This window comes from Ornithorhynchus anatinus, chromosome 19 (assembly GCF_004115215.2).
Source record: "Ornithorhynchus anatinus isolate Pmale09 chromosome 19, mOrnAna1.pri.v4, whole genome shotgun sequence".
In the NCBI taxonomy this organism is placed as follows: Eukaryota; Metazoa; Chordata; class Mammalia; order Monotremata; family Ornithorhynchidae; genus Ornithorhynchus; species Ornithorhynchus anatinus.
The window spans coordinates 10,730,361-10,752,761 of record NC_041746.1 but is presented as its reverse complement, the minus strand read 5'-3'; the positions used below and the strand labels follow the sequence as shown (position 1 = coordinate 10,752,761).

Below are 22,401 nucleotides of genomic sequence, written 5' to 3'. Positions count from 1 at the left end.
TACAGATGAGGTAACTGAGGCCCAGAGAAGTGAATGATTTGCCCAAGGTCACACAGCAGACAATGCATTTCTGACTTCCCCTCAGTTGACTGTATGGAGCACTTATGGTGTGTAGAGCACTGTATTAAGCGCTTGGGAGAGTACATTATAACAATTAACAGACATATTCCCCACTCACAAAAATGCTTACAGTTCTTCACTTGCTCAGGTATCCTGGTGCAGTGTCTCCAATTCACACCCATCCCATAGTTGCCATCAGATGAAGGAGCGGGATGAGATAGGTTAAGTAAGCATCCCGTAGCAGATCATCATAATCTGGCTGCAAACCAGCAGAGCTGAGAAGCATGTTCATCTCTGCTGCTGATGGTCAGTTCATCCTTGAGCTGCTCAAGTACTTTTTCCATCTTTACCTAGTAGAGAGAGGGGAAAAATAAGATTTATCATTATTCCTCCTCTGCAGAAATTAGATAATGAACCACGTAGACTTCCATCTTCGGGGGAACAGAAGAAATGCCATTTTGGATTATACCACTGGACCATCCAGCCCATTCTGTCCCTACTAGTGTTTCCAAAAGGTGCTTGAAGGAAGTGTGTGCTAGTTTTCTCTTGCTTACCCACCTCTGTGATAGAGGATCATCTTCTTCAGTCTGGAATGATGAAGGCTACAAGGAGATATTTTCAAAATGACTATGGGTGTGAGCAGGTTAAGCATGGATTACTTGTTTACCAATCCTCCAATATCCAGTTGCAGGGTTTGAAGCCTGAAGATGGTACATTCCAATCAAATGAAAAAATATTTTATTCACCCAAGGTGGCAAGGATATGTTACTGTCAACATACAATCCCATATCCCATCCCACCAATAGGAAGGGTTTGAATAAGTTCACAGTTGAAAAGTCCTCTATGGGTTATTGGAAGGGAAAATTAAATGGTACTTGAGAGCCCTGAGAGTTCGAGAATCAATTGTAATTTAAGAGGGAATCATTCATTTTCGAGGGAACGTAGATCGTGAATGGATTATTCAGGTTTTAAAAAATCCATAGTCTGGGGTTTTTTGGGTCAATTTGGGGAAAATCGGGTCTATACGTAAATGTTTAAAGAAAATCTGGTTTTCAGACGATTCATCGGTATCTCTTCCCTTTCACAGAAACTGCTCTCGATAGCTCAGCCTCTGAGATGGGAGGAAACATGGAATTTACACATATATAAATGGGGGAGGGTTAACCCAACTGGCATAAAATGGGACAAAATTGGAAAAATCAATTTCTCAAACAACAATAACCATAAGGAAGGATGCCCGGACAGCAGGCATCAACTTGTTCCTCTAAGCATCCTTACTGCCAACTGCTGAAGGCAGAATACAGAGTTGAATGAACCATTCTGATCCAACATGGCATTTTTTATGTTCGTTCCTTTTAAGATTCTCCTCAAAATAGACCTATTTTCCATGAGTTTATCCAAACTCTTCTTGAGCCGTTGGATATTTTCAGTCTTTAAGACTTTCTGGTAACTAATTTCCTGTCCTCACCTGCTAGGAGTATAGGATGACTTCATTTTTTTAAAAAATGTAATTCAATCTAGCTGTGTAAGAAAGTAACTGTACAAACTGGCCCTCACCTCTTTGGGAGGCCCAAGGCATTAATTAGAGAACTTAGGATAAAAAAAAAACCCAACCCCCCCCCCCCCCCATTTAAGTTTCCCAAGAGCCTACTAAGAGAGTAATGTCTATCTAATCCTTTGAGCTTGGCTGGGGTGGGGCTTTACCTTGCATTCAAATAATGATAAGTGGTATCTGTTAAGTGCTTATTATATGCCGAGCAATATAGTATGTGCCGGGGTACCAATTTATCAGGTCAGACATGGTTCCTATCCCACATGGGGATGATGGTCTAAAAAGGATAGAGAGCAGGTTTTCAATTCCCATTTTACAGATGAGGAAACTGAAGCAGAGATGCTAAAAAGCCATGTTGCCCCTCCAGATGTCTCTTAGACTTCTCCCTTCCTGGATACATCCCCAGAGGGCAGGGTGGCACTTAGGGAAAATCCAGAAAATGCTGGAGGTTCCCGATTAGGACCTAACACCCTGGGGAGCCGTCTCTTCTGCTGCCTCCTCTATTGTAGTTTCAAAGCTCCCACTGTTTCTGCCTCCCTGGAAGGGCATCAGAGACTATCAATAAATCATATTTATTGAGTGCTTACTATGTGCAGAGCACTGTACTAAGCACTTGGGAGAGTACAATGTAACGGTAGACAGGTTCCCTGCCCACAACGAGCTTACAGTCTAGAGGAAATGCCCTAATAATAATAATAATAATAATGGTATTTTTTGTTACTATGTTCCAGGCACTGTACTAAGCTCTGGGGTAGACACAGTCCCTGTCCCACGTGGGGCTCACAGCCTCAATCCCCTTTTGACAGATGAGGTAACTGAGGCCCAGAGAAACCAAGTGGCATCCCCAAGGTCACACGACACACAAGTGACAGAGCCAGGATTAGAACCCATGCCCTTCTGACTCCTAGGACCATGGTGTATCCACAACATCACGCTCCTTCTCAAAGACCCAGGCCGCGATCCCAGATCCCGCCCCATTCCCCTACCCTCCTCAGAGGGGCTAGGCGCTCTTTGGGCACAATGAGGATCTTCACAACTCCCAGATGCCACTTCCAGTTTTCTCCCATCAATCCATCAATGGTATTTAATGAGCACTTAGTGTGTGCAGAGCACTGTAGTTAGTGCTTGGGAGAGTCCAATACACTAGAGTTGGTAGACACGATCCCTGCCGTCAAGGAGCTTAAAGTTTAGCAGGAGCAGGACTCAGCCTATAGAGGCAATAGGTACTCTGCCACCCTTCCCCAATGTCCCTGCTCCCACGGAAGAGTCTAAGGTGGGGCGACTCAAACCCCAAACTCCCTAGGCCATAATGCTGGCAGCCTAGTTAATGGGAGAAGAGAGGGCCAAGAGTCAATCTCCACGTGAAGGCTGGATTGTTTACCAATCAGAGCAGCGGGGACTTCCTCTGGGAACATCTGTCATGACAACGGCAGGGACCACGGGATGGTTGTAGCTGTTGCAGATCAGCCCGTGGATGCGAAGGGCTCCAGGCTAATCCAGGGCCTTCTGGAGAGTCGCCACGGAGGCAGTCCAAGATGTTGACCCTTAAAGCAACAAACAGATGATAACTAGGCCAAAGGAAGCCATCCTGCAGACTGGCCGAAAAGACAAGATCTCACGGCGGGAGGGTAGGCATCGAGCCAACAGCCGTTCCACTGAATAACACAGATGTGATTTCGGCACCGAGTGGTTCGGCTCGCTTTGAGTTAGAGAAAAAAAATCCTGGAATGGTGTTGAACTCTGGAGCAAAACCACCTCCTGGTTCAAGGTGCGATGAATATCTGGGGCAGAGAGGGGATTCATCCGGGAAGAATGGAGGAGGGGGTTGTAGAGGCAGAGGACAACTTCTGAAAATTCCAGGGACAGAATTCCCTAAGAATCCTTGAAGATTTTAAAAAATTAATTGTCTCATACATCTCTCTCATACATACACACACATACACACACGCTCAGATCAATTTGGCTGTCAGCAATGTATTCAAATATGAAGGCAAACAGTAGAGTTGGTGAACGTTTTAAAGACTTGTGAAAATTTTTGCGAGCTCAAAAATGTTTTTGAACCTATTATCTTAGAAATAATAATTGCAATAATTGTAATACTTAAGTGCTTCTTATGTGTCAAGCATCATACTCAGCACTACGGTAAATAGAGCAGCGTGACCTAGTGGATAAAGTACGAGTCTGGGAGTCAGAAGGACCTGGATTCTAATTCCTGCTCTGTCACTTGTGTGCTATGTGAATCTTGGGCAAATCACTTAACTTCTCTGTGCCTCAGTTTCCTCATCTGAAAATGGAGATTGAGACTGGAAGCCGTATGCGGGACAGGGACTGTGTCCAATCCGATTATCTTGTATCTACCCCAATGCTTAGGACAGTGCCTGGCATATAGTAAGCATGTAACCAATACCACAATTGTTCAAATACCACTGACCAATTGATTTAATCTCTATTAAACATCAGTTATGCCAGTGATCTGGAAAACCAATGGTTTTTAATGCTCATCTATGCACTTGACTCTATACTCTTAGGGCACTTGATATTCAGCCCCACAGCATTTATGTACATATCCATAATTTTTTTTATTTTAATGTCCATCTCCTCCTCTAGACTGTAAACTCATCTTGGGCAGGGAATGTGTCTGTCAACTCGGTTGAATTGTACTCTCCCAAGTGCTTAGTATAGTGCTCTGCACACAGTAAGCTCTCAAGTAAGATAAGGATTGTTTTTCCTTACCTACATCATTTTAAATGTTAGGAAAGTGAAGGAAACACTAACCACAATTTGAGTTTAAAATTCTGTACACACATAAAATGTCTCCAATTCCTTGAACAATATGAAGCTTAGTACTTCAAAACCAAGAAGTGGACACAACCTACTGAGATCATCACCTCCTGAGTTGCTCTGAGTTTCCTGTAACCAAGCTCCCTATGAGATAAATCAGGTAGATGTTGCTTCTTTTCATTTGATTTTTTTCCCCAGCAAAAAATGAATTTTGACCACAGCTAAGTGCTGTTGTTTTTTTCACTCTATTTCTGGATTCTCTGAACAGTGCATTAATGGTTTGCTTTGAACATATTTAAGCCTTAATGACATTAGTTGATTTAAATTTCCTGCAAGGGATTTAAAACATGGGTGTTCCGAATGCCAATAAAGCACAATTAAGGCATAATGTAATGCTTTCTTTTGTGGTATGGGGGTCATTGCATTTACCCAGCAATGGCCAGATAGAAGCACTTGAGTTCTGAGGAGACACCGACAGCACCCCATCACCTTAAAAATTGTTTCGTGGCCGATGATGAGGGTCAAATAACCCTTCACCCACTTTAGTGGTAAGAACAGCTTTACCGCTTGGCTTCCATTTGCATGTTTCAGAGCTGAAGTGCACTGCAGTCCCTGAAAGATGGTTTCCTTCCGATTTTCAGTAACTGGAAAGCTGCCATAAATATGAACTAAAGGGAATTAGTTCAATCTCGTTGAGTTTTGGTTGCTTTTCTGATTCTTTCAAATTGCTTCAAATCACCTTTGGCTTACCAGAGTACCAAACTCTTAAGAGTTTCTTTCCTCTTGTCCTCCTGTGTTTGGCTGAATGAGCTGAGACTATTATTCATTGCAATCATGGCCCTTTCCACTAGGCACAGCAGAGGAGTAGAGGGAGAAAACAGGAGCGGACGGACCTGCCTTGGTGCAGAAATCAGAAGCAGCAGCATGGCCGGGAATGGGGCCTTGGGCAAGATTGGAAGACCAGGAGGCGGACCTCAAACAACTGCTTCAAGGAGCAAATGAAGCAAGGGTGGCATGGGACAATCTGCAGGTGCGTCTCCTCCTCCCTGCTCCTGCTTGCCGGGTCCTCGATGAGAACTCTGGGTCTGCCTAGCGGGAAGTCGAGCGGCAGTGACAGAGGTGAGGGAGAAAAGAAAGCAGGTGCTCCCGCCAGCCTAACCACCACCACCACCACCCTGCAGCTGCTCCCTGGAATTGGTTGCCGCTGATGGGTGCATCATTCAATCATATTTACTGAGTGCCTACTGTGTGGAAAACACTGTACTAAGCACTTGGGCATCAACTCCAGTGGGCTTGGGCAGCAGTGGTCACAGTGGGAGCAGTGTCTAGTCTTAGTGGCTTCCATTGCTTCCACTCTTCCCCATTCCATCAGGTGAATATTGATTTTTTTAAACTGGAATTTGGTAAGTGCTTACATTGTGCCAGGCACTGTATTAAGTGCTGGGGTAGGTACAAGCTAATCATGTCTCATATGGGGCTCACAGTCTTAATCCTTATTTTACAGATGAGGTAACTGAGGCACAGAGAAGTGAAGTGACTTGCCCAAGGTCAAACCGCAGACAAGTAGTAGAGGCAGGATTAGAACCCAGGTCCTCTGACTCCCAGGCACATTCTCTAACCCTTAGGCCATGCTACTGCTCAGGCCATGCTGATTTAGTTCTGATAAGTATTTCTCTGTGGGGGACCACGGGGGAGAGAGAGACAGACAGACAGAGAGAGAGTGTGTGTGTGTGTGTGTTTAGCATTTTGCTGTCTGCTTGCAGGGGTATATGAGGTGTTGAATGTGTAATGGAGGATATGACCCTGATTGTATCTAAGTATGGAACAGGACTGTCACTGACTGTTGTGAATGAGTGTTTGTGCATGTGTGTGTGTAGAAGGGTTACTGACTACGTGTATGTACAGAGGGGTTACTGAATATGTGTGTGGGTGTGCATGTAGAGGGGCTCTTGAATATGTATGGGTGTGTGCATGTGTCTATGTAGAGGGGTTACTGAATGTGTGTATGTGTGATGGAGGAATCAGTGAATGTGTATGTGCCAAGGGGGGAAATCAATGAATGTGTTCAGGTGTGTGTGGGTCATGAGGGGTCGATCAAATGAATGTGTTTATTTGTATGAGTATTTGAGGCTAAGTGTGTTTGTGGAGGTGTGCGCTTGTGTTTGAAGGAGAGGTGGCTGGTGGTGTGAGTGATGTTTGTCAAGGAGTGCTGTATGGCCTAATGAATAGAGCATGGACTTGAGAGTCAGAAGGACCTGAGTTCTAACCCTGGCTCCACCACTTGTCTGCTGTGAGACCTTGGGCAAGTCAGTTAACTTTTCTGTGCCTCAGTTACCTCATCTGGAAAATGGGGATTAAGACTGGGAGCCCCATATGGGAGATGGTCTGTGTCCAACCTCATTAGCTTGTATCTACCCCAGTGCTTAGTACAATGCCTGGCACATAGTAAGTGCTTTAAATACTATTATATTATTATTATTATCCCTGTCCTCATTGCCCTAACCCCTGAAGCCAAGCAGGCTCCTGGTTTTTCATTACCGACTCGGAAAGAAGTGATCATCATTGTGAAATTTTGCCAATCCCTGCACACTATGCAGGCTCCTACAATATCAGTATTATTATTTTATTTTCTTGCCGTAGGCAAGCGGGGTTTAGCGGATGGTTTAGAAAAATAATCATTGGATTTTTCTTTCATACATTGATTATTTTGTTCCTCGGGAAAGTGAAAGTCATTTTCGGGTGCAGAATTCCTCCTGGACAAAAGGCCTCTTCTTTCTGCTTTACTTTTGTCTAATTTCTTGGTTACAAAGCCTTCAGCATTAGAACTCAAGGATAAACAACTTTCAGTTATATGGAAATTCCAGCCCACTAACAGAGCTGGAGCCTCACTACCACTGGGCAGGGGAAGAGGGAAGTCTTGCATGACTAGGTGTTCTGTCACAGGTCGAGGAGGTAATAATAATAATAATAAAAATGATAGTATTTGTTGAGCACTGTACTAAGTGTTGGGGTAGATACAAGATCATCAGGTCCCAACACTGTGGCTCACAGTCTAAGTAGGAGAGAGAACATGTATTGAATCTCCAATTTGCAGATGAAGTAACTTAAGTCAGAGAAGTTGGGACTTGCCCAAGGTCACACGATAAATAAGTGGCATGTGTAGAATTTGAATCCATATCACCTGACTCCCAGGCTCGTGCTCCTTCCTCTAGGACCTGCTGCTTCTCATACTAGGGGTTCCATCCTGACCCCCAAAAAGCCTCAGAGTGAGGCTTATCAAAGTCTCACTTGTGGCTGTCATGGGGACCCCACAGTTGTGGGGACCCTGGGGCCAGGAAGGGATTCCCGGTTTTCTCCCCCACCTCTTCCCCTCCCATCTGGGAAGAGGATGATGCATTTCCGGCCGCCCAGGAAACCCTCCCGGAATGGATCGGCCGAGGCAGTTGGTGGGGGTCGGCATTTTCTGCAGGCAGCCGGGGCACCGGTTGGCGGGGGTGGTAGGGATTGCCACTCCCACCTCCGCTCTTGCCCGGCGGCAGCCGCAAAACCCTCAGTGACACAACGGCCCAGGACAGGCCAGTTGAGCTGAGACTTTCCCCAGCACCTCTGCTCCACGAGGGGAACCACTAGCCCATCAGTACAGCCCGAGATGGGCAAGTTTTGCTACTGCCCTGGCATCACTACCATGGTCATTGCCTCTTCTGTGTGGTGGCAGCAGACGGTGGGGTGACAGAGGTGAGGGTCTCTCTGCCCTTCCCTCTTCCACCCCCTCCTCTCCTTTTCCCTCTCTCCTTCACTTTTCCCCTCCATTCTCCATCTCTTCCTTTCTATCATATTCAGCTCGAAGTCTGGGACACTCCACCTTGTGCCATTTAGAAAAGGAAGCCCTATACACTAACAAGGTTTTCCATCAGCAGGCCAGAATCAAAAATCGTATTTATAGACTGCTTCCTGGTGTTCAGTAAATACGATTGATTAAATATTGTCTTCTTCTAACATGATGGACAGGTCAGGCTCTATCTCTCCCTCCCCTTTCCTCATATGTGTAGCATGTTTCTCTTTGTCCATAGAGTTGGGTTTGTCTCTCTTCCCAGTAAGGCCATAAACTGCTTGAGGTCATGAGCAGAATTGCTTCCTAGCCCTTAATCAATCATTTAGTCAACTGTAACTGCCTAAAACAGAGCTATGTACCCAGAGGGCTCTTGATAAACACCACGGACTAGGTGAAAGATGGGCAAAGTAATTTGCAACTTTCCAAAATGGGTATTTTCTTGATTGCCATTGATGCCTAAGACTAGAAGGAACCTCCAGAGGCTAATTAGCCCATCCCTCAGCCTCTAAGCTGAATTGACCCTAAACCATCCTGCCCCATTGGCAGTCTTTGTGCTGTTTACTGCTGAGCAAATCTTGCCAGAGACAGGACAGACTGCAGAGGACCTGCAAAGACATCCCTGCTCTCATCCTGTCCATTCCTGCACTGATTCTCTTGCGGGCAGGATACTATTTCTATAATTGTCTTTAGCATTCTTCCCGAACCTTGCGGTCAGCATGACATTTTTCCATCCCTCCGCCCTATAGGTACAGTTCTCTGGTCTCGTATACAGAGGAAGATTGAACATTCCTTTTCAATGTGGTTACAGTACCGAGCGGAGAGCTGTGCTGGAACATGAGAGGAATGCAGCTTTGGATTTCTCCTAGCAAAACTCAAATCGCCAAATGCTGCCATTATTTCACATGCTTTTTTTCTGATGGACCAACTCCACAGCCAGTCAGAACACATCGGTTACCGATATCCCTCTTCTAGACTATCAGTTGTGAAGAGAAGCAGCGTGGCTTAGTGGAAAGAGCCCGGGCTAGGGAGTCCGAGGCCATGGGTATTAATTCCAGCTCTGCCACTTGTCAGCTGTGTGACTTTAGGCAAGTCACTTAACTTCTCTGCGCCTCAGTTACCTCATCTGGAAAATGGAGATTGAGATTGTGAGCCCTGTTTGGGACAACCTGATAACCTTATATCTGCCCCCCAGTGCTTAGAACAGTGCTTGGCACAAAGCAAGCGCTTAACAAATACTATCATTATACAGTGCTTAGTACAGTGCCTGGCACATAGTTAAGGGCTTAACAAATACCATAATTATTATCTAAATTACAGCTTGCCCGAAATAGTTCAGGCAATCTTTCTATTTTCAATCAATCAATAGTATTTATTGAGCGCTTATGGAGGACAGGCCACTGTACTAAGTGCTTGGGAGAGTACAATACAACAACATAAACAGACACACTCCCTGCCCACAAGGAGCTTACAAGGGGAAGACATAAAAGGTATTTTTTGAGGACTTACTGTGTGCGGAGCACTGTACTACACGCTTGGGAGAGTACACTACGATAGCATTGGTAGACCTATGGAGCTTATAGTCTAGAGGGGGAGAGACAGATTGAAATATACGGCTGACATATACCTGGGTGCTGTGGGGCCGAGGGATGGGTGAATAATGAGGCAGAATCAAAGCAGTTTGTATCATTCCCAATGTACAAAGGGAAGAAATTATCCCTGGCTTCTAAACTGAAGACATTGCTAAGTACTCCAAGAAGTGAAAATTTCCAAAGATAACTAGTCATAGAGTAACAGATAATGATAGAGAAGCAGTGTGGTCTAGTGGAAAGAGTATGGGTCTGGAAGTCAGAGAACCTGGACTCTAATTCCGGCTCTGCCAGTTGTCTGCTGGGTGATCCTGGGCAAGTGACTTAACTTCTCCGTGCCTCGGTTACCTCATTTGTAAAATGGGGATTAAATCCTACTCCCTCCTACTTAGACTGTGAGGTCCATGAGAGACAGGGACTGTGTCCAACCTGATTTACTTGTATCTACACTAGTGCTTAGAACTGTGCTTGGCACATATTAAAGTGCATAATGAATAACATTATTATTATTACTGCTACTACTAATAATAAAATAGCACAACTTTTTTTGGGGGGATGGTCAATCCTCTATTGTTTAATTGAGCAATGACTTGAAATCACAAATTGAATTTCTCACACTTTGCTGAGTAGTTTTGTGTTTGATGGCTTAGGTTTCCTTCCAGCTTTTTGATTCTAAAGAACGAAGTTTGGAAAAGCACATCAAACTGCACATTCCCCCAGCACAGTAGGAAAGAGATGTAATTGGGAAGAGAGTGAAGTGATTATTGGAAGGGTGATTAGCAGGTTGGAGTCAGCCAGAGACCTATTCTGCAATTAGTAGAAAGACTGATGTCTCGGTGACTAAAAGGACAAGTCAAAACTGGTTCAATTTGACCCACTGAGGGGGGAGTTAATCAAAAAAGAATAAATCCTTAAGGGTGGAGGGAGTGGGAAATAGATTAAAGATTCATTACTGGCCCCGGGGACCAGGGTTAATGGAATTCTCGAGAGGAAATTTCCTTAGGGAAGAGCTCAAAGGAAGCCCTCGTGGTCTTCTCCTGATGGTTTTGACAATAGAATCTTTGAAGGAGGAAGAGGAGGGACTCGGGAGTCGGCAGGGAAGAAATTCCCCAAAGCTCCCTCTGGCCTGACCATGGCCTAACTCCATGGAATGGTTTCCAGCTGAAATGGCAGGGCCCAGGGTGTTCTGAAGCATACAGCGTTGCCAAGCTAATGGACAAAATGGCCAATCCTCTGGCACCAGGCAACCAGTCCTCCACGCCCCTTCCCTGCTCACTCCTTCAGCAGGGAACTGAGGCCTCCTATGGGTAGCCACAAACAAATAGTCCCTAACAAAGAAGGGATTTAGCCTCAGAGTAAACACATCAGGGCTCCCAACAGAATGAAAAGGAAAATAAAGTGGAAGAGGCCCAGAACACACACACATACACAAGTATTACCTCTCAGCCTTACTAATGGCTCTAATAATTCTATCCCAGAGAAGCACACAACCAGTCCGCATTGGCCATAGGGACGGGGAACCCAGGCCGTCCAAGAACCAGCTATTGACCCAGATTCACGTCCCCGGCACAGGTCCCATGAAGTCTCTCTTCCCTGGTTGCCAGCAGCAACCATCACTCCACTTCATCAGCTGACAGCCTCGCTCCAAAATGACCACAGACACAAGCATCCTTAAAGGTTGGCAGCATCTGCCACGTCTACCGAGTCAGAAATGATACATCTAGCAGTTCCAGTGGAGAGAAAGGAGGGGTCTTCTATTTGTTATTTGGGAAGGCAAATAAGTGCTTAGGAATAAATGCTCTATAGAAATGACAAAGTCCTTACTACGTATTATTATTATTGATTTTTGCCCTTTCTGAAAGAGGAAAGGTGTTCTGTGAACCTTTGGTGGGAAAGTGCTACAGATATTTACATGTTAGAGGACACTGTAGCTCACTGCTGGATTCTGCACACGGACGATACATGGCCTACGTGTGCCTGAGATCATGCAAGACAATTTTAGGGGGGTGTTTGGGGCCAGGCAGAGGAGCCAATTTGGGGTCAAGATACGGACCAATTCCTTCTTTCGGTGGTCCAACAGAGAGACTGGAATGATTCCTCCATAAGAGTCACCTCATTCCCGAGGGGTCACATTGGCACTCAGGGGCAGACCCTCCAAGACACTCTAAGACCAGTCTTAGCCCCAGGCTGTTGAAGGAATCCCCCCTAGTCCCCTGAGGACTATAGATCCTGAGTGAACACATCATTGCATGCAAAGAGTGAAGATTAAGACTGTGAGCCCCATGCGGGACTAAGGCCGTGTCCAATCTGATTAGCTTGTATCTATCCCAGCATTTATTACAGTACCTGTCATATAGTAAGTGCTTAACAAATACCATAAAAAAAGAAGTCACTTTTGCCCAGATTTTGCCCATTTCCTCTCTGCTCAGAGCCATTTTTCTGATTTCCCCTGGTGATGTGGAAGGAAAGAGATCACCTCTCTTTCCCCATGAAAAACCTTCCGATAACTTTAGCTGCCTGAGTTTAGCCCCAAAAGGGGTTGATAATAACTTGACCACCCTTTGCAGAGAGTTTGTACACATGAGGCTCACCTCTCCCACACAAGTCCCCTCACTCAAGTGGTTCCCCCAGACTGGAGCTCCTGCCCTCTGCAAAGCTGATGGACCACACAGCTCCCCACATTCAATGACCGCCTAAAAACCTGCCTCCTCTAATTCCCCAATGGGCTCCTCACACGCCAAGTCATACAAATCCATCAGCAGTCTCCAGCACTTGGGGACTTATTTATAATCTGGAGCAATATTATACACAGTCTATTCAATAGTTCACTCAGCTACTTCATTTACTACTCCATTTAATGACTGTCTTAGTCTGTCAATCATATTACTGAGCATTTACCATGTGCAAAGCACTCTACTAAGTGCTTGGGAGAGTGCAACATAACTATTATATTCCCTGCCCACCATGAGCTTACAGTCTAGCGTCTGCCCCATTAGAGTGTAAGCTCTTGTGGGCAGGGAATGTATTGCTTATTTTGGGCCCCCCAAGTGCATAGTACAGTGCACTGCACTGAGTGGACATTTAATACTCCTCCTCCTCCTACTACCTGGACATTATGAATATGTGGGGGTGTTATGGCAGTGGTAATGTTGTACTTGTGCCATGAATTTGGTCATGACCCCGCTGGCCCTCGAAGAGCCATCTCAGGCAGAGATATACCCTGCTGAGAGTGCCCCTCCAATCCCATCACCTACACCAACCTGGGGAAGAATCACGCTCAAAATGTGCAGACAAGAAGGAAGTCTTCTCAATTACCTCATAATAGTCCTTTAAAATTATTTCACCGACTCATTTACTCTCTGCCTGAAAAATCCAGCGACTCCCTCGGGCTTCTGAGCACATGCACCAAAAGTGAAAGAAAACACTTTGCGCTCTTCAGAGAAAAGATGCAATATGAATCTCGGGGGCAAAACCTAGCTGCTAAAATTCCAGGTAAAGTCAGAGAAGTCTGTCTGATGGGGAACACTCTGAAAACTACCAGGACTCTGGTTTCCTGAGGAACATACATTTGGAGAATCTTCAAAGAACAAATCCAATCATGCAGACTTCCTCTTAACTATCTGCTCGCATAGATGGCACTTCATTTTCTGCTTGCATTGCTTGGGGGTTAACTCCTGCTCCTTCTGTTTAAATGTGGGCCCAGTGATTTTAACTGAGCAGCAATTGAGCTAAATTGATAAACACTATACTATGTACCTACTCATGAAATCATATCTGTATTTAAGCTAGACCCTGAACACTGTGTCCTGATGGAACACTTAACAGATACAGTTCACACTATAATCAAGTCTGATGAACAAAAAGCTTCCAGTAATTTTTCTAGGCCTATTTTTGCCTGCTGGTTTTGTATTTTGCCTGAATACGCGTTGTACGATGCCATTTTTACCATTTTCAAACTCAGGCTTACTCTGAAATGAATGGGTTTACTTTTCAAGTCGTCAGTGGCAGAAGTTTATGTAATACAGCCAACCTTCATTTTCCTTCATTATTGGAAGGGAGATGTTTAAATAATACAAAACAACAGGTAATGCAAAACAGAAGAAGTGGATGGGTCAGGTCCCAGTAGGACAGGGAAGGAAAGCAGCTCCAGGAGCTATCTGGGTTAGGTGGGGAGGCAACCTAAGGTACAAAAAGACTCAATTTAGTGGCTGGACTGTGAGTGTTGGAATTACGGAGAAAATTGGAGAGAAAGCAGGCTCACTGCGGTTGAGAAACAGCATGGCCTAGTGGATAAAATATGGTCCCGGGAGTCAGAAGAACGGGGTTCTAATCCTGGCTCTGCCACACGTCTGCTGTGTGACCTTGGGCAAGTCATTTAACTTCTCTGGCACTCAGTTCTCTCATCTGTAAAATGAGGATTAAGAATGGGAGCCCCATGTGGGTCAGGGACTGTGTCCAACCCACTTTGCTTTTATCCACCCCAGTGCTTAGTTCAGTGCCTGGCACATAGTAAGTCCTTTAATAAATACCACACTTATTATTATTTTAAAAATTCATCATCACCATTCTGCATTAACAATGGCTAATGCCCACATACTTTGTGCAAAGCAACTGGGACAGTTGAGTGTTAAATGAACGTATGAAGAAGAAATAGCGTGCGCCAAACCAAAATTTTCAGCCAAGTAGAGAGCATTTTCCACAGTTTCTTGTGCCAGACTGGGAATATTTTTCCCAATGAAGTTAAAAATGCCTAATGCCTTCCGTAACATTTAATTATTGCAATAATAATTACAGTACTTGTTAAGCACATACTTTGTGCCAAGCACTGAACTAAGCGCTGAGATAGGCACAGTGCAGTCAGTCCTTATTCCAACTTATTCCACAGTCTTCTTTTTTTTTTTGGAAGTCGTGTTTGCAATTGTTTGCAATCATATTCAATTGATTTCTTCACCATCGAGAGACTGTTTCTCCCTAAAAGTGAAATTTTCTTCAATCTATATTTACATTTACTTTTATTTATTCTCCAGCTCATTTCACATTAACTTAATCAGTAATTGTTCAAGTCTGCTCACAGTAAGAGCTCAATAAATACTATGGATTGATTGATTCTCCCAAAGATGCACCCCAAATAAAGAGCCATAATTCTTTCTGGATTGCCCTGAAATTTTTGGGAATAAAGCATAACCTAAATATGAAACCTGGCAAAACATTATCTTGTAATTTGTCTACTAACTATACAACTCAGATTCTGCCAGAATTAACTGCCAGAATCCCAAAGAGGCACTTAGAGAGGAAAAGCATAGGGCCCCTCCCATTTAGCCAATCATTTAATCATTCCTAGGAATGGAAATATATTCTCTTTCAATATATTTATCCAGATTTGGGAGTTGCAAACACAATCCAAGCAAGCCATTCTTTTTCTCTGTTTCCTCTAATGAACATACCCATTTCAATATCTTCTTTCTCCAGACTGTGAAATAAATAAAACCTAACTTTCTTCATTACTGACCTGGCTGAAACCCTGATTGACCAGGGAGAGATAGGCAGACTTTGGCAAGGTTCACTTAGAAAATCCCAATAGCCGTGGGCTAGAATTTAACCAAATTCATATACTTCCACAAAACAAGCTTCTCAATTTAATGTCTGCATTGAAAGCCCATGTTTGAAAGCTGACACCAGGGACCAATGAAGCAGTGTAACCTAAGTTTTCCCATAGACCAGATTCAGATCACTTAAGTTTCCAAGAAAACATTAAAAGCTATTTCACTATACCCATCGGAGGACACAGTAATGAAATCCCCGCTCAGCTGCTGTCATTACTCTGCTGATATCGGTTAGTTCGTTTTATGCCTCTCGCTTGGGGATCTCACAATCTCAGCATATGGGTTACTGGTATAACATGAGGCTCTGAACCATCACAAAATCTAGGAATGGAAGGTTCACATTCTGCAGAAAATAGCACATTTCTCATCTCTCTTAAAATAACCCAGGGGCTTTTGCTGGTCTTCACAGGTTCCCTGGTAGTTTCTCCACTAGGCAGCTATCTTTCCAAGATGACTTGAACGCAGTTTATCATCCTGGATGTCTAAACCCTCAAAGAACCAGTGGAGCTTAGTGAAAAAAGCACAGGAAGTCAGCGGTCCTGACATCTAATCCTGGCCCCACCACTTCCCTACTGTATGAACCTGGGCAAGTTACTTAACTTTTCTGTACCTCAGTTTCCTCCTCTGTATCTACTAACGTGTCTATCAAGTCTCTTAAATTGCTGAGAGCAGTGCTTTGCACAAACTAAGCACTCAGTAACTACAACTGATTGATCTGTAATATGGGTTTCAATACCTGCTCTCCCTCCCTCTTAGATTTTGAGTTCCACGTGAAACGGGGACTGTGTCCGACCTGAATATCTTGTTCCTACCCCAGAGCTTAGTAGAGTGTTTGCCACGTGGTATGTACTTAAATCCTGCAATTTAAGTAAAACAGGGCTAGAACAGAGAGCCCTCCAAATCTTGAATGCTCTATCATTCAGTCATTTGGATCACAGAGGTACTAGCACTAGAGATTTGGAATATACATTGAAGAAGAAACCAAACCAAATGAAAGGGTTCGGTGTTGTTCAAAATCTACCCCATTTTCTTTTCCCTCCTCATTCCTATGAATATTTGTTCTTGCTAGCACAGAAAGGGTGCACCACTCGAGGAAGAGGGTCAGTGCATCACAGTCACATCTTGACTTTCACTGAATCACTGCACCCTTTGTGAAGGCTTAAAGAACAGTCAAGAGTCCAGTTGGCCCCTAGAGGGTATTAGTCACCCTATAAATGTTAGTTTTATTTATTTATAGAGTCCACAAGGAAATGAGATTCCACAGTGGAATTGAAAAGAGAATCATCTGCTTTTATAGCTACTTCTAGGTAGTACAATGTTATTTGAATATCCATTCTCCCAGATAAATCATACGACAATTTATTCCGGGAGGCAATTTCAAGCTCCTGTTTTCCACAGGTCTGCCGCAGATACTGGTAAAAACTTTACTAGATGCTAATGGAACCATGGATGCTCATATAGGAAGAGATTAAAATACAGATCATAGTGACAGATTGTCCTGTGCCCTGAGTGTAAGAAAACAAAGAAAATCTCACGATAGTCAATTAAGGTGACCATGTGTGCTATGCAGAGTCATAAATGTTGACTCTGGAGAGGTTAGAGAACACAGACTGGGATATTTAACAAATCATCATCATGGAACCATTAAGGGTGGGACTCCTAAATGGCCTGTGGGCAGTTTGGAGAAAGCGATTCATTCATTCATTCATTCATTCAATCGTACTTAGTGAGCGCTTACTGTTGCAGAGCACTATACTAAGTGCTTGGGAGAGTATGCTACAACAATAAACATTCACGTTCCCTGCCCAAAACGAGTTTACAATCTAGAACTCAACTGCCCAAGGTTTGAACTGATTGGGAGTGGAACGGGGGTGGGAGAAAGGGGTTGGGGGTGAGAGAGGATTCACCACCTCACTCTCTCCTGGCTGTCCAGCTGGCCAATAGTTGGATCTCTGCCCAGTCCACCCCTACACACACTTTGGATGATGCCACAGATAGTTGTCTGGGGGAGCCAAATTAGTATTCCAGTAGTGCCAGGGAAAAGGCAGTCGAATGTCAAAGTTCACTTCCTTCCATCTTACTCTTACCTTCCTTGGTACATAGTCATAGCCCTATTTCTGGAAGTATGCTTCCCATCCAAAATCTGCTGGGGTTATTTTTAACCCAAGAGTAGCCATGGGAGAGGACAATGGGGCTGGGGAAGGTAGATGATCAGGATGGTTGTACAGGGTGTCCCTTTTCTCTCCGTTGAATAAAAATGGTTCTAGAAGCCTGTTGGATATGCAGATTTTGTTTTGTTTTCATGTAGGTTTAAATAATGCCAGTCTCTCCATAAGTGAGCTATTCCTGGGGTCCCTAAGCACCTTCGGAAACTGAAATTGTATTGGCTTTTAGAGGGGTCTAGGGTACTCTGAGTTGCTCAGAGTCTGGAGTTCAAGCCGGAGGTGGGGAGGAGGTCGTAGTAACAGTATTCATTTGAGCATCTCCTGAATGCAATGCACTGTACAAGCACTTGGGAAGCACAATAGACAAACAAAGCACATTCCCTGCTCATGAGGCACTTACATTCTAATGAACTCTGTCTACCACCTTGGAGTTATCCTAACCTAGCCACAGAGCAGATAAATATCTGTATTTGAAAGGCTTCCCAGTGTCTGATTTGGAATGCTAGAAAATTGAATAAATGAAATATAGTGAATAACTTTTTAAATAACTTGATAGATTAAATGCAATTTTTAAAGCAGTAGTAAAGACACTGGGGGAACTGGTCTCGATTATTCAACTGAGTCATATATATTTTGAAAAACCATTAAGCGAGCTTACAACATAGATTTATGTGATTATTAAATATTTTTTCAAGAAATCTTCCCAGATTAGATGATTCTAGCATCCCCTGAGCCTAGCAATTTCCTTTCCCCATGATGTCCACATCAAAACAACCCAATAAGAAAGATGGAAATAGAAGCAGAAAAGACAAAACAACTCATTCCAAAAAGAAACCCCCATTAAGCAGAAACTGCTGACCATCGGCTTGAAGGCTTTACCCCAGTTCTCTCCTTTGATCGGTTCCTTTTCGGTTAATCTGAATTTCTCATCTTCTTTTGTAAACCTTCTCTTCCTCCCAACTTTCCCATCATAGCTAACACCACCATCCTGTCTGTCCCAAGTTAACTTTTTAACTGTACCATGCCCTTGACAATCCCAATTCCAACTCATTGCTCAAACACCTTGAAAGCAAAGCTTGTATCTACTAACTCTATGTATTTTACTAAGTGCTTAGCGTAGGGCTTTGGACAGGGGTAGGTGGCTCAATAATAAGAGTGATTGATTAACTGATCTGAAGGTTCTTCAGTTCTCCAAAGGAATGGGACTGGAATGTAGAATTCTTACCTTGGGGGCTCTAAGATGGAGGCAACATATCTTAAAGATTTCTTCTTCTTCCCCACATTCTCCATTTTCTTAACATTTTACCCCATCATTTTCTTCCTACCTAGTAATTTCTTTCTTAAATTCTGCCAAAAATGGGTTAATTGATATAGGGCTTCCCTTCCTCCAACCCTTCTCATCTGTAATCATGACAAGTAGCAAAACCATTCCTTTCAATCACTCAATCAACCCATCAATGATATTTGTTGAAAGTCTAATAGGTGCAGCATATAGTACAAAAAAGGCATCTGTTCCCTGCTCTCAAGTAGCTTACAATCTCTTGGGGGAGGCAGACAGAAAAAAAGGGCTTTGAATTCCTTACGAATTATTATTTAAGGGAAATCACCACAAAAATGATTTTTCAAGCAGAAGCAATCATCCTTTGCTATTTGATAGGAGAAAAATACATTTTTTCCTTCCTCAAGTTTTGTTCTATCAGTGCATTTTTCCCATTATCTTATTTTTATTTTTCACCACAGGAAGTGACTCTTAATGAACTTTAAAAAGTAAAATATGGCTCCATGTATTTCTCTCCATAACATACTTCAAGGCAAAGCTTTTGAAGCTGAGGGAACTTCAAAGTTTGTTGCCATGCTTTGAAGTCATTTGGCTACTTTGTCTTGCATGGTCAGCAAATGACAGAGTGAAAACCTTTAGTGACAAATACTGTCAGCACCAAGAGCCTAGTTTAAACCAACATGCATAGTCAGGAGATTATCGAAAGACGTTTGAAGCAGTGATGAAAATGGGAATACGATTATAAAGAGGGAAGGTGTGAAAGATGTTTCTACTCAGTTGCTCAAAAAAGAATGTATCCAAACAGCTGACTGGTGTTATTATAAAATTAAGTCCTTCATTTAAATCTAGATCTTGTCTGAAAGCACCAAACTAGAGTCTTAGGCATAAACGGTGGAGCAATATGAATGGCACAATTCTAGCTAATGCTATATTTACAGGGTTTTTTCCCTTACCTCATCAAGGTCAGATCTTCTGTTCCTTATGTGTGTTTGAAATACACTGTGAAATGCCCTTTGAAACAGAAAAAAATTGAAAGCATCAGCAAAAAATCACCTCACCTATAAAAAGGCATTATATTTCACAATGAAAAATATCGATTGACCCATGCATCAAAATTATGTAGGCACCAGGGTAGATATCAGCTTTGCCAAATGTTTTTTGCTACTAAAGCTATTTATCCTTACTGTTCACGAGGATGTTCACCACTCTTTATCTGAAGGGCACTCAGTATTCTGAATAGGGCTTGACACTTAGTAAGTGCAATAACACTAATAATAATGATAATAATAATAATGATAATACTTCAACCAGCCTCCTGGCTGGGAAAAAAGGAGTTACTCGATCTCTCTCCAAACTGTCTTTCTGTTTCAATTCTAATTTCTGGTTAAAGAAATAAATGCCTATATAAATACAAATATAGGCTCCACAAACAAGGGTTCCAAAACAAGGATCAAAGCGCCTATGGGCCACAGAGCATAATCTTCTTTTACCTAACTACTAGAAGAGAATTTTTCTCTCTCCACTTCCATCCTTGCTGGCAACATTTCAATTCCTTCCATTTTCTGGGATTTCATCTTCCTCTCTTCACTTTCCACATAGTCACGCACAAAAATGTTATAGATCATTTAGGCTGGTTTTGTTTTGGAATTTCCACAGTCTATCTTTTTTTAGAAAGAGCATTTGTCAGCTTCCTCTGTTTCAAGCCATACACTTTACGGTTTTCATGGTCAAATCAGCTTCTGGTCCACGGACTGAATGAAAGCTAAGTGCATTGTGATTGGCAATGTACCCTAGGAGTTCATCCTCCAGCAAATACAATCATCAATCAGTGGTATTTATGGAGCACTTACTATTTTCAGAGCACTGTTCTAAGTCTTAGGAGAGTACAATACAAAAAAGAATTAGCAGATACCTTCCCTGCTCATAATGACCTTAAAGTTTAGATGGGGATCATGGGGTACGCATCTTTACGTATCAATACTGAATGGAAATCGGTAGCAGGGAAGCAGCTTCTCAGGCATTAACAGTATGTCTTTAACCAAATTCCAAATTATCAGCTAAACCATTAGTGAAATGACAGCCCTTGTGGACACTGGACAAGGAGACATGTGACACGATGCAGGAGGTGTGGCATAATTTAAAAATCTCATATACCCATTTTGCAAAAATCTGCCATTACCCAAACTTAAAGTGTTTCTTGGAGTGACTTCTGACCTCCCACTGGCTTCAGAGTTTTTGCATTACCCTTTACCAATTCCCTGTATACCCAGGCACTCCTTCTTAGGGGCAGGACTGGGCAACAGGAAACGAGGCAAAGAAAAATGGAAATGAAATTATCAGATGTAAACATGCCCAATGCCCCCTCCATACCAAGAAAGGGACAGACCTGCCTTAAAGCTGACTGTCAGGGAGAAAATGGACAACAGGCTCTGGGGAGAATTTGCAGCAGCAGTAAAGAACTGTGGTAACTCAAGCTCAGGGATAGAAATGAGTTACAAAGACCAAGCTTATCATTTCCTAGGGAAATTCAAGTTCTGATTTCATTTAACTTAGGAAACAAAAGCTCAGATTCAAGAGCTAACAGGTAATTCTTGCCTTTTGAAGGCGTTATACAGGGGTAAGTCAAAAAAGGGACATTTGTCTAGTACTTAGAGATGATCGTTGGTTTCTGTCATGAGTCTACTTTGGCCAAATATGCGGGTTTGTTAAGGGATTGCCAGCAGAATTTAGACTTTAAGCTCTTTGTGGGCAGGGATTGTGCCTACCAACTCTATTGTGTTGTATTTTCGCAGTGCTCTACACCCAGCAAGCGCTCAATAAATACCACTGAATGCTTGCTTGAACACTTCATTGGTACAACTGTTAGAGAAGCAGCATAGCCTAATAGCAAGAGTCCGGCTCTGGGAGTCAGAGAACCTGGGTTCTAATCCTGGCTCTCCACTTGTCAGTAGACATTTTATTCAAAATTAATAATTTTTAATCTACCCCAGCATTTAGTACAGTGCCTGACATAGAGCAATTGTTTAACAAATACCATAAGAACAACAACTATTAATTGAGAAACTATAAATTTCTAAAGCATCACAATTTCTAAAATCAAAGGTCATAAAATGTACCTTCAGGAACAAAAGATTAAATTCACAATGTAAGCTGGTTGTGTTCAGGGAATGTCATTGTTTATTGTTGTACTGTACTTTACCAAGCGCTTAGTACAGTGCTCTGCACACAGTAAGTGCTCAATAAATGCGACTAAATGAACAAAAGAAGTAGACTGGAAGTTTCTAGAGGTGAGGAACAGGGTTTCCTCCTTCTTTGGTAACTCCTCTGATGCTCTGCATCCACTGGGGTTTCAGTAAACACTGCTGACTGTCTGACGCTAAATTTTAACCCAGTATAGGCTGCTGTGATTCTCAAGGCTCTGCGCAAGCCTTGAAACACTGAGGAACCCAGGGTAGTGGCAAGGGGGTGAAGTCAAAAGGACAGGAGGTCCCAAGCTGAGAGCACCTTCTAGAACCACACTAACTCTCAAAATGAAGGACTTGG

General features: G+C 43.2%; 1 protein-coding gene across 2 annotated transcripts in view; it reads right to left on the bottom strand.

Annotated features, from left to right (window-relative positions):
• LOC114805656 (spermatogenesis-associated protein 7 homolog) overlaps positions 1-22,401 on the bottom strand; it is a 55,814-nt gene continuing 33,413 nt past the window's right edge. For both annotated transcript variants that reach the window (XM_029047038.2, XM_039914821.1), the window contains exons 10-11: positions 19,812-19,869; positions 1-410 (exon numbers count right to left, since the gene is read on the bottom strand). In XM_029047038.2, the coding sequence (XP_028902871.1) occupies positions 309-410; positions 19,812-19,869 (160 nt within the window). In that variant the 3' untranslated portion in view covers positions 1-308. The remainder of the gene's footprint in view (positions 411-19,811; positions 19,870-22,401) is intronic.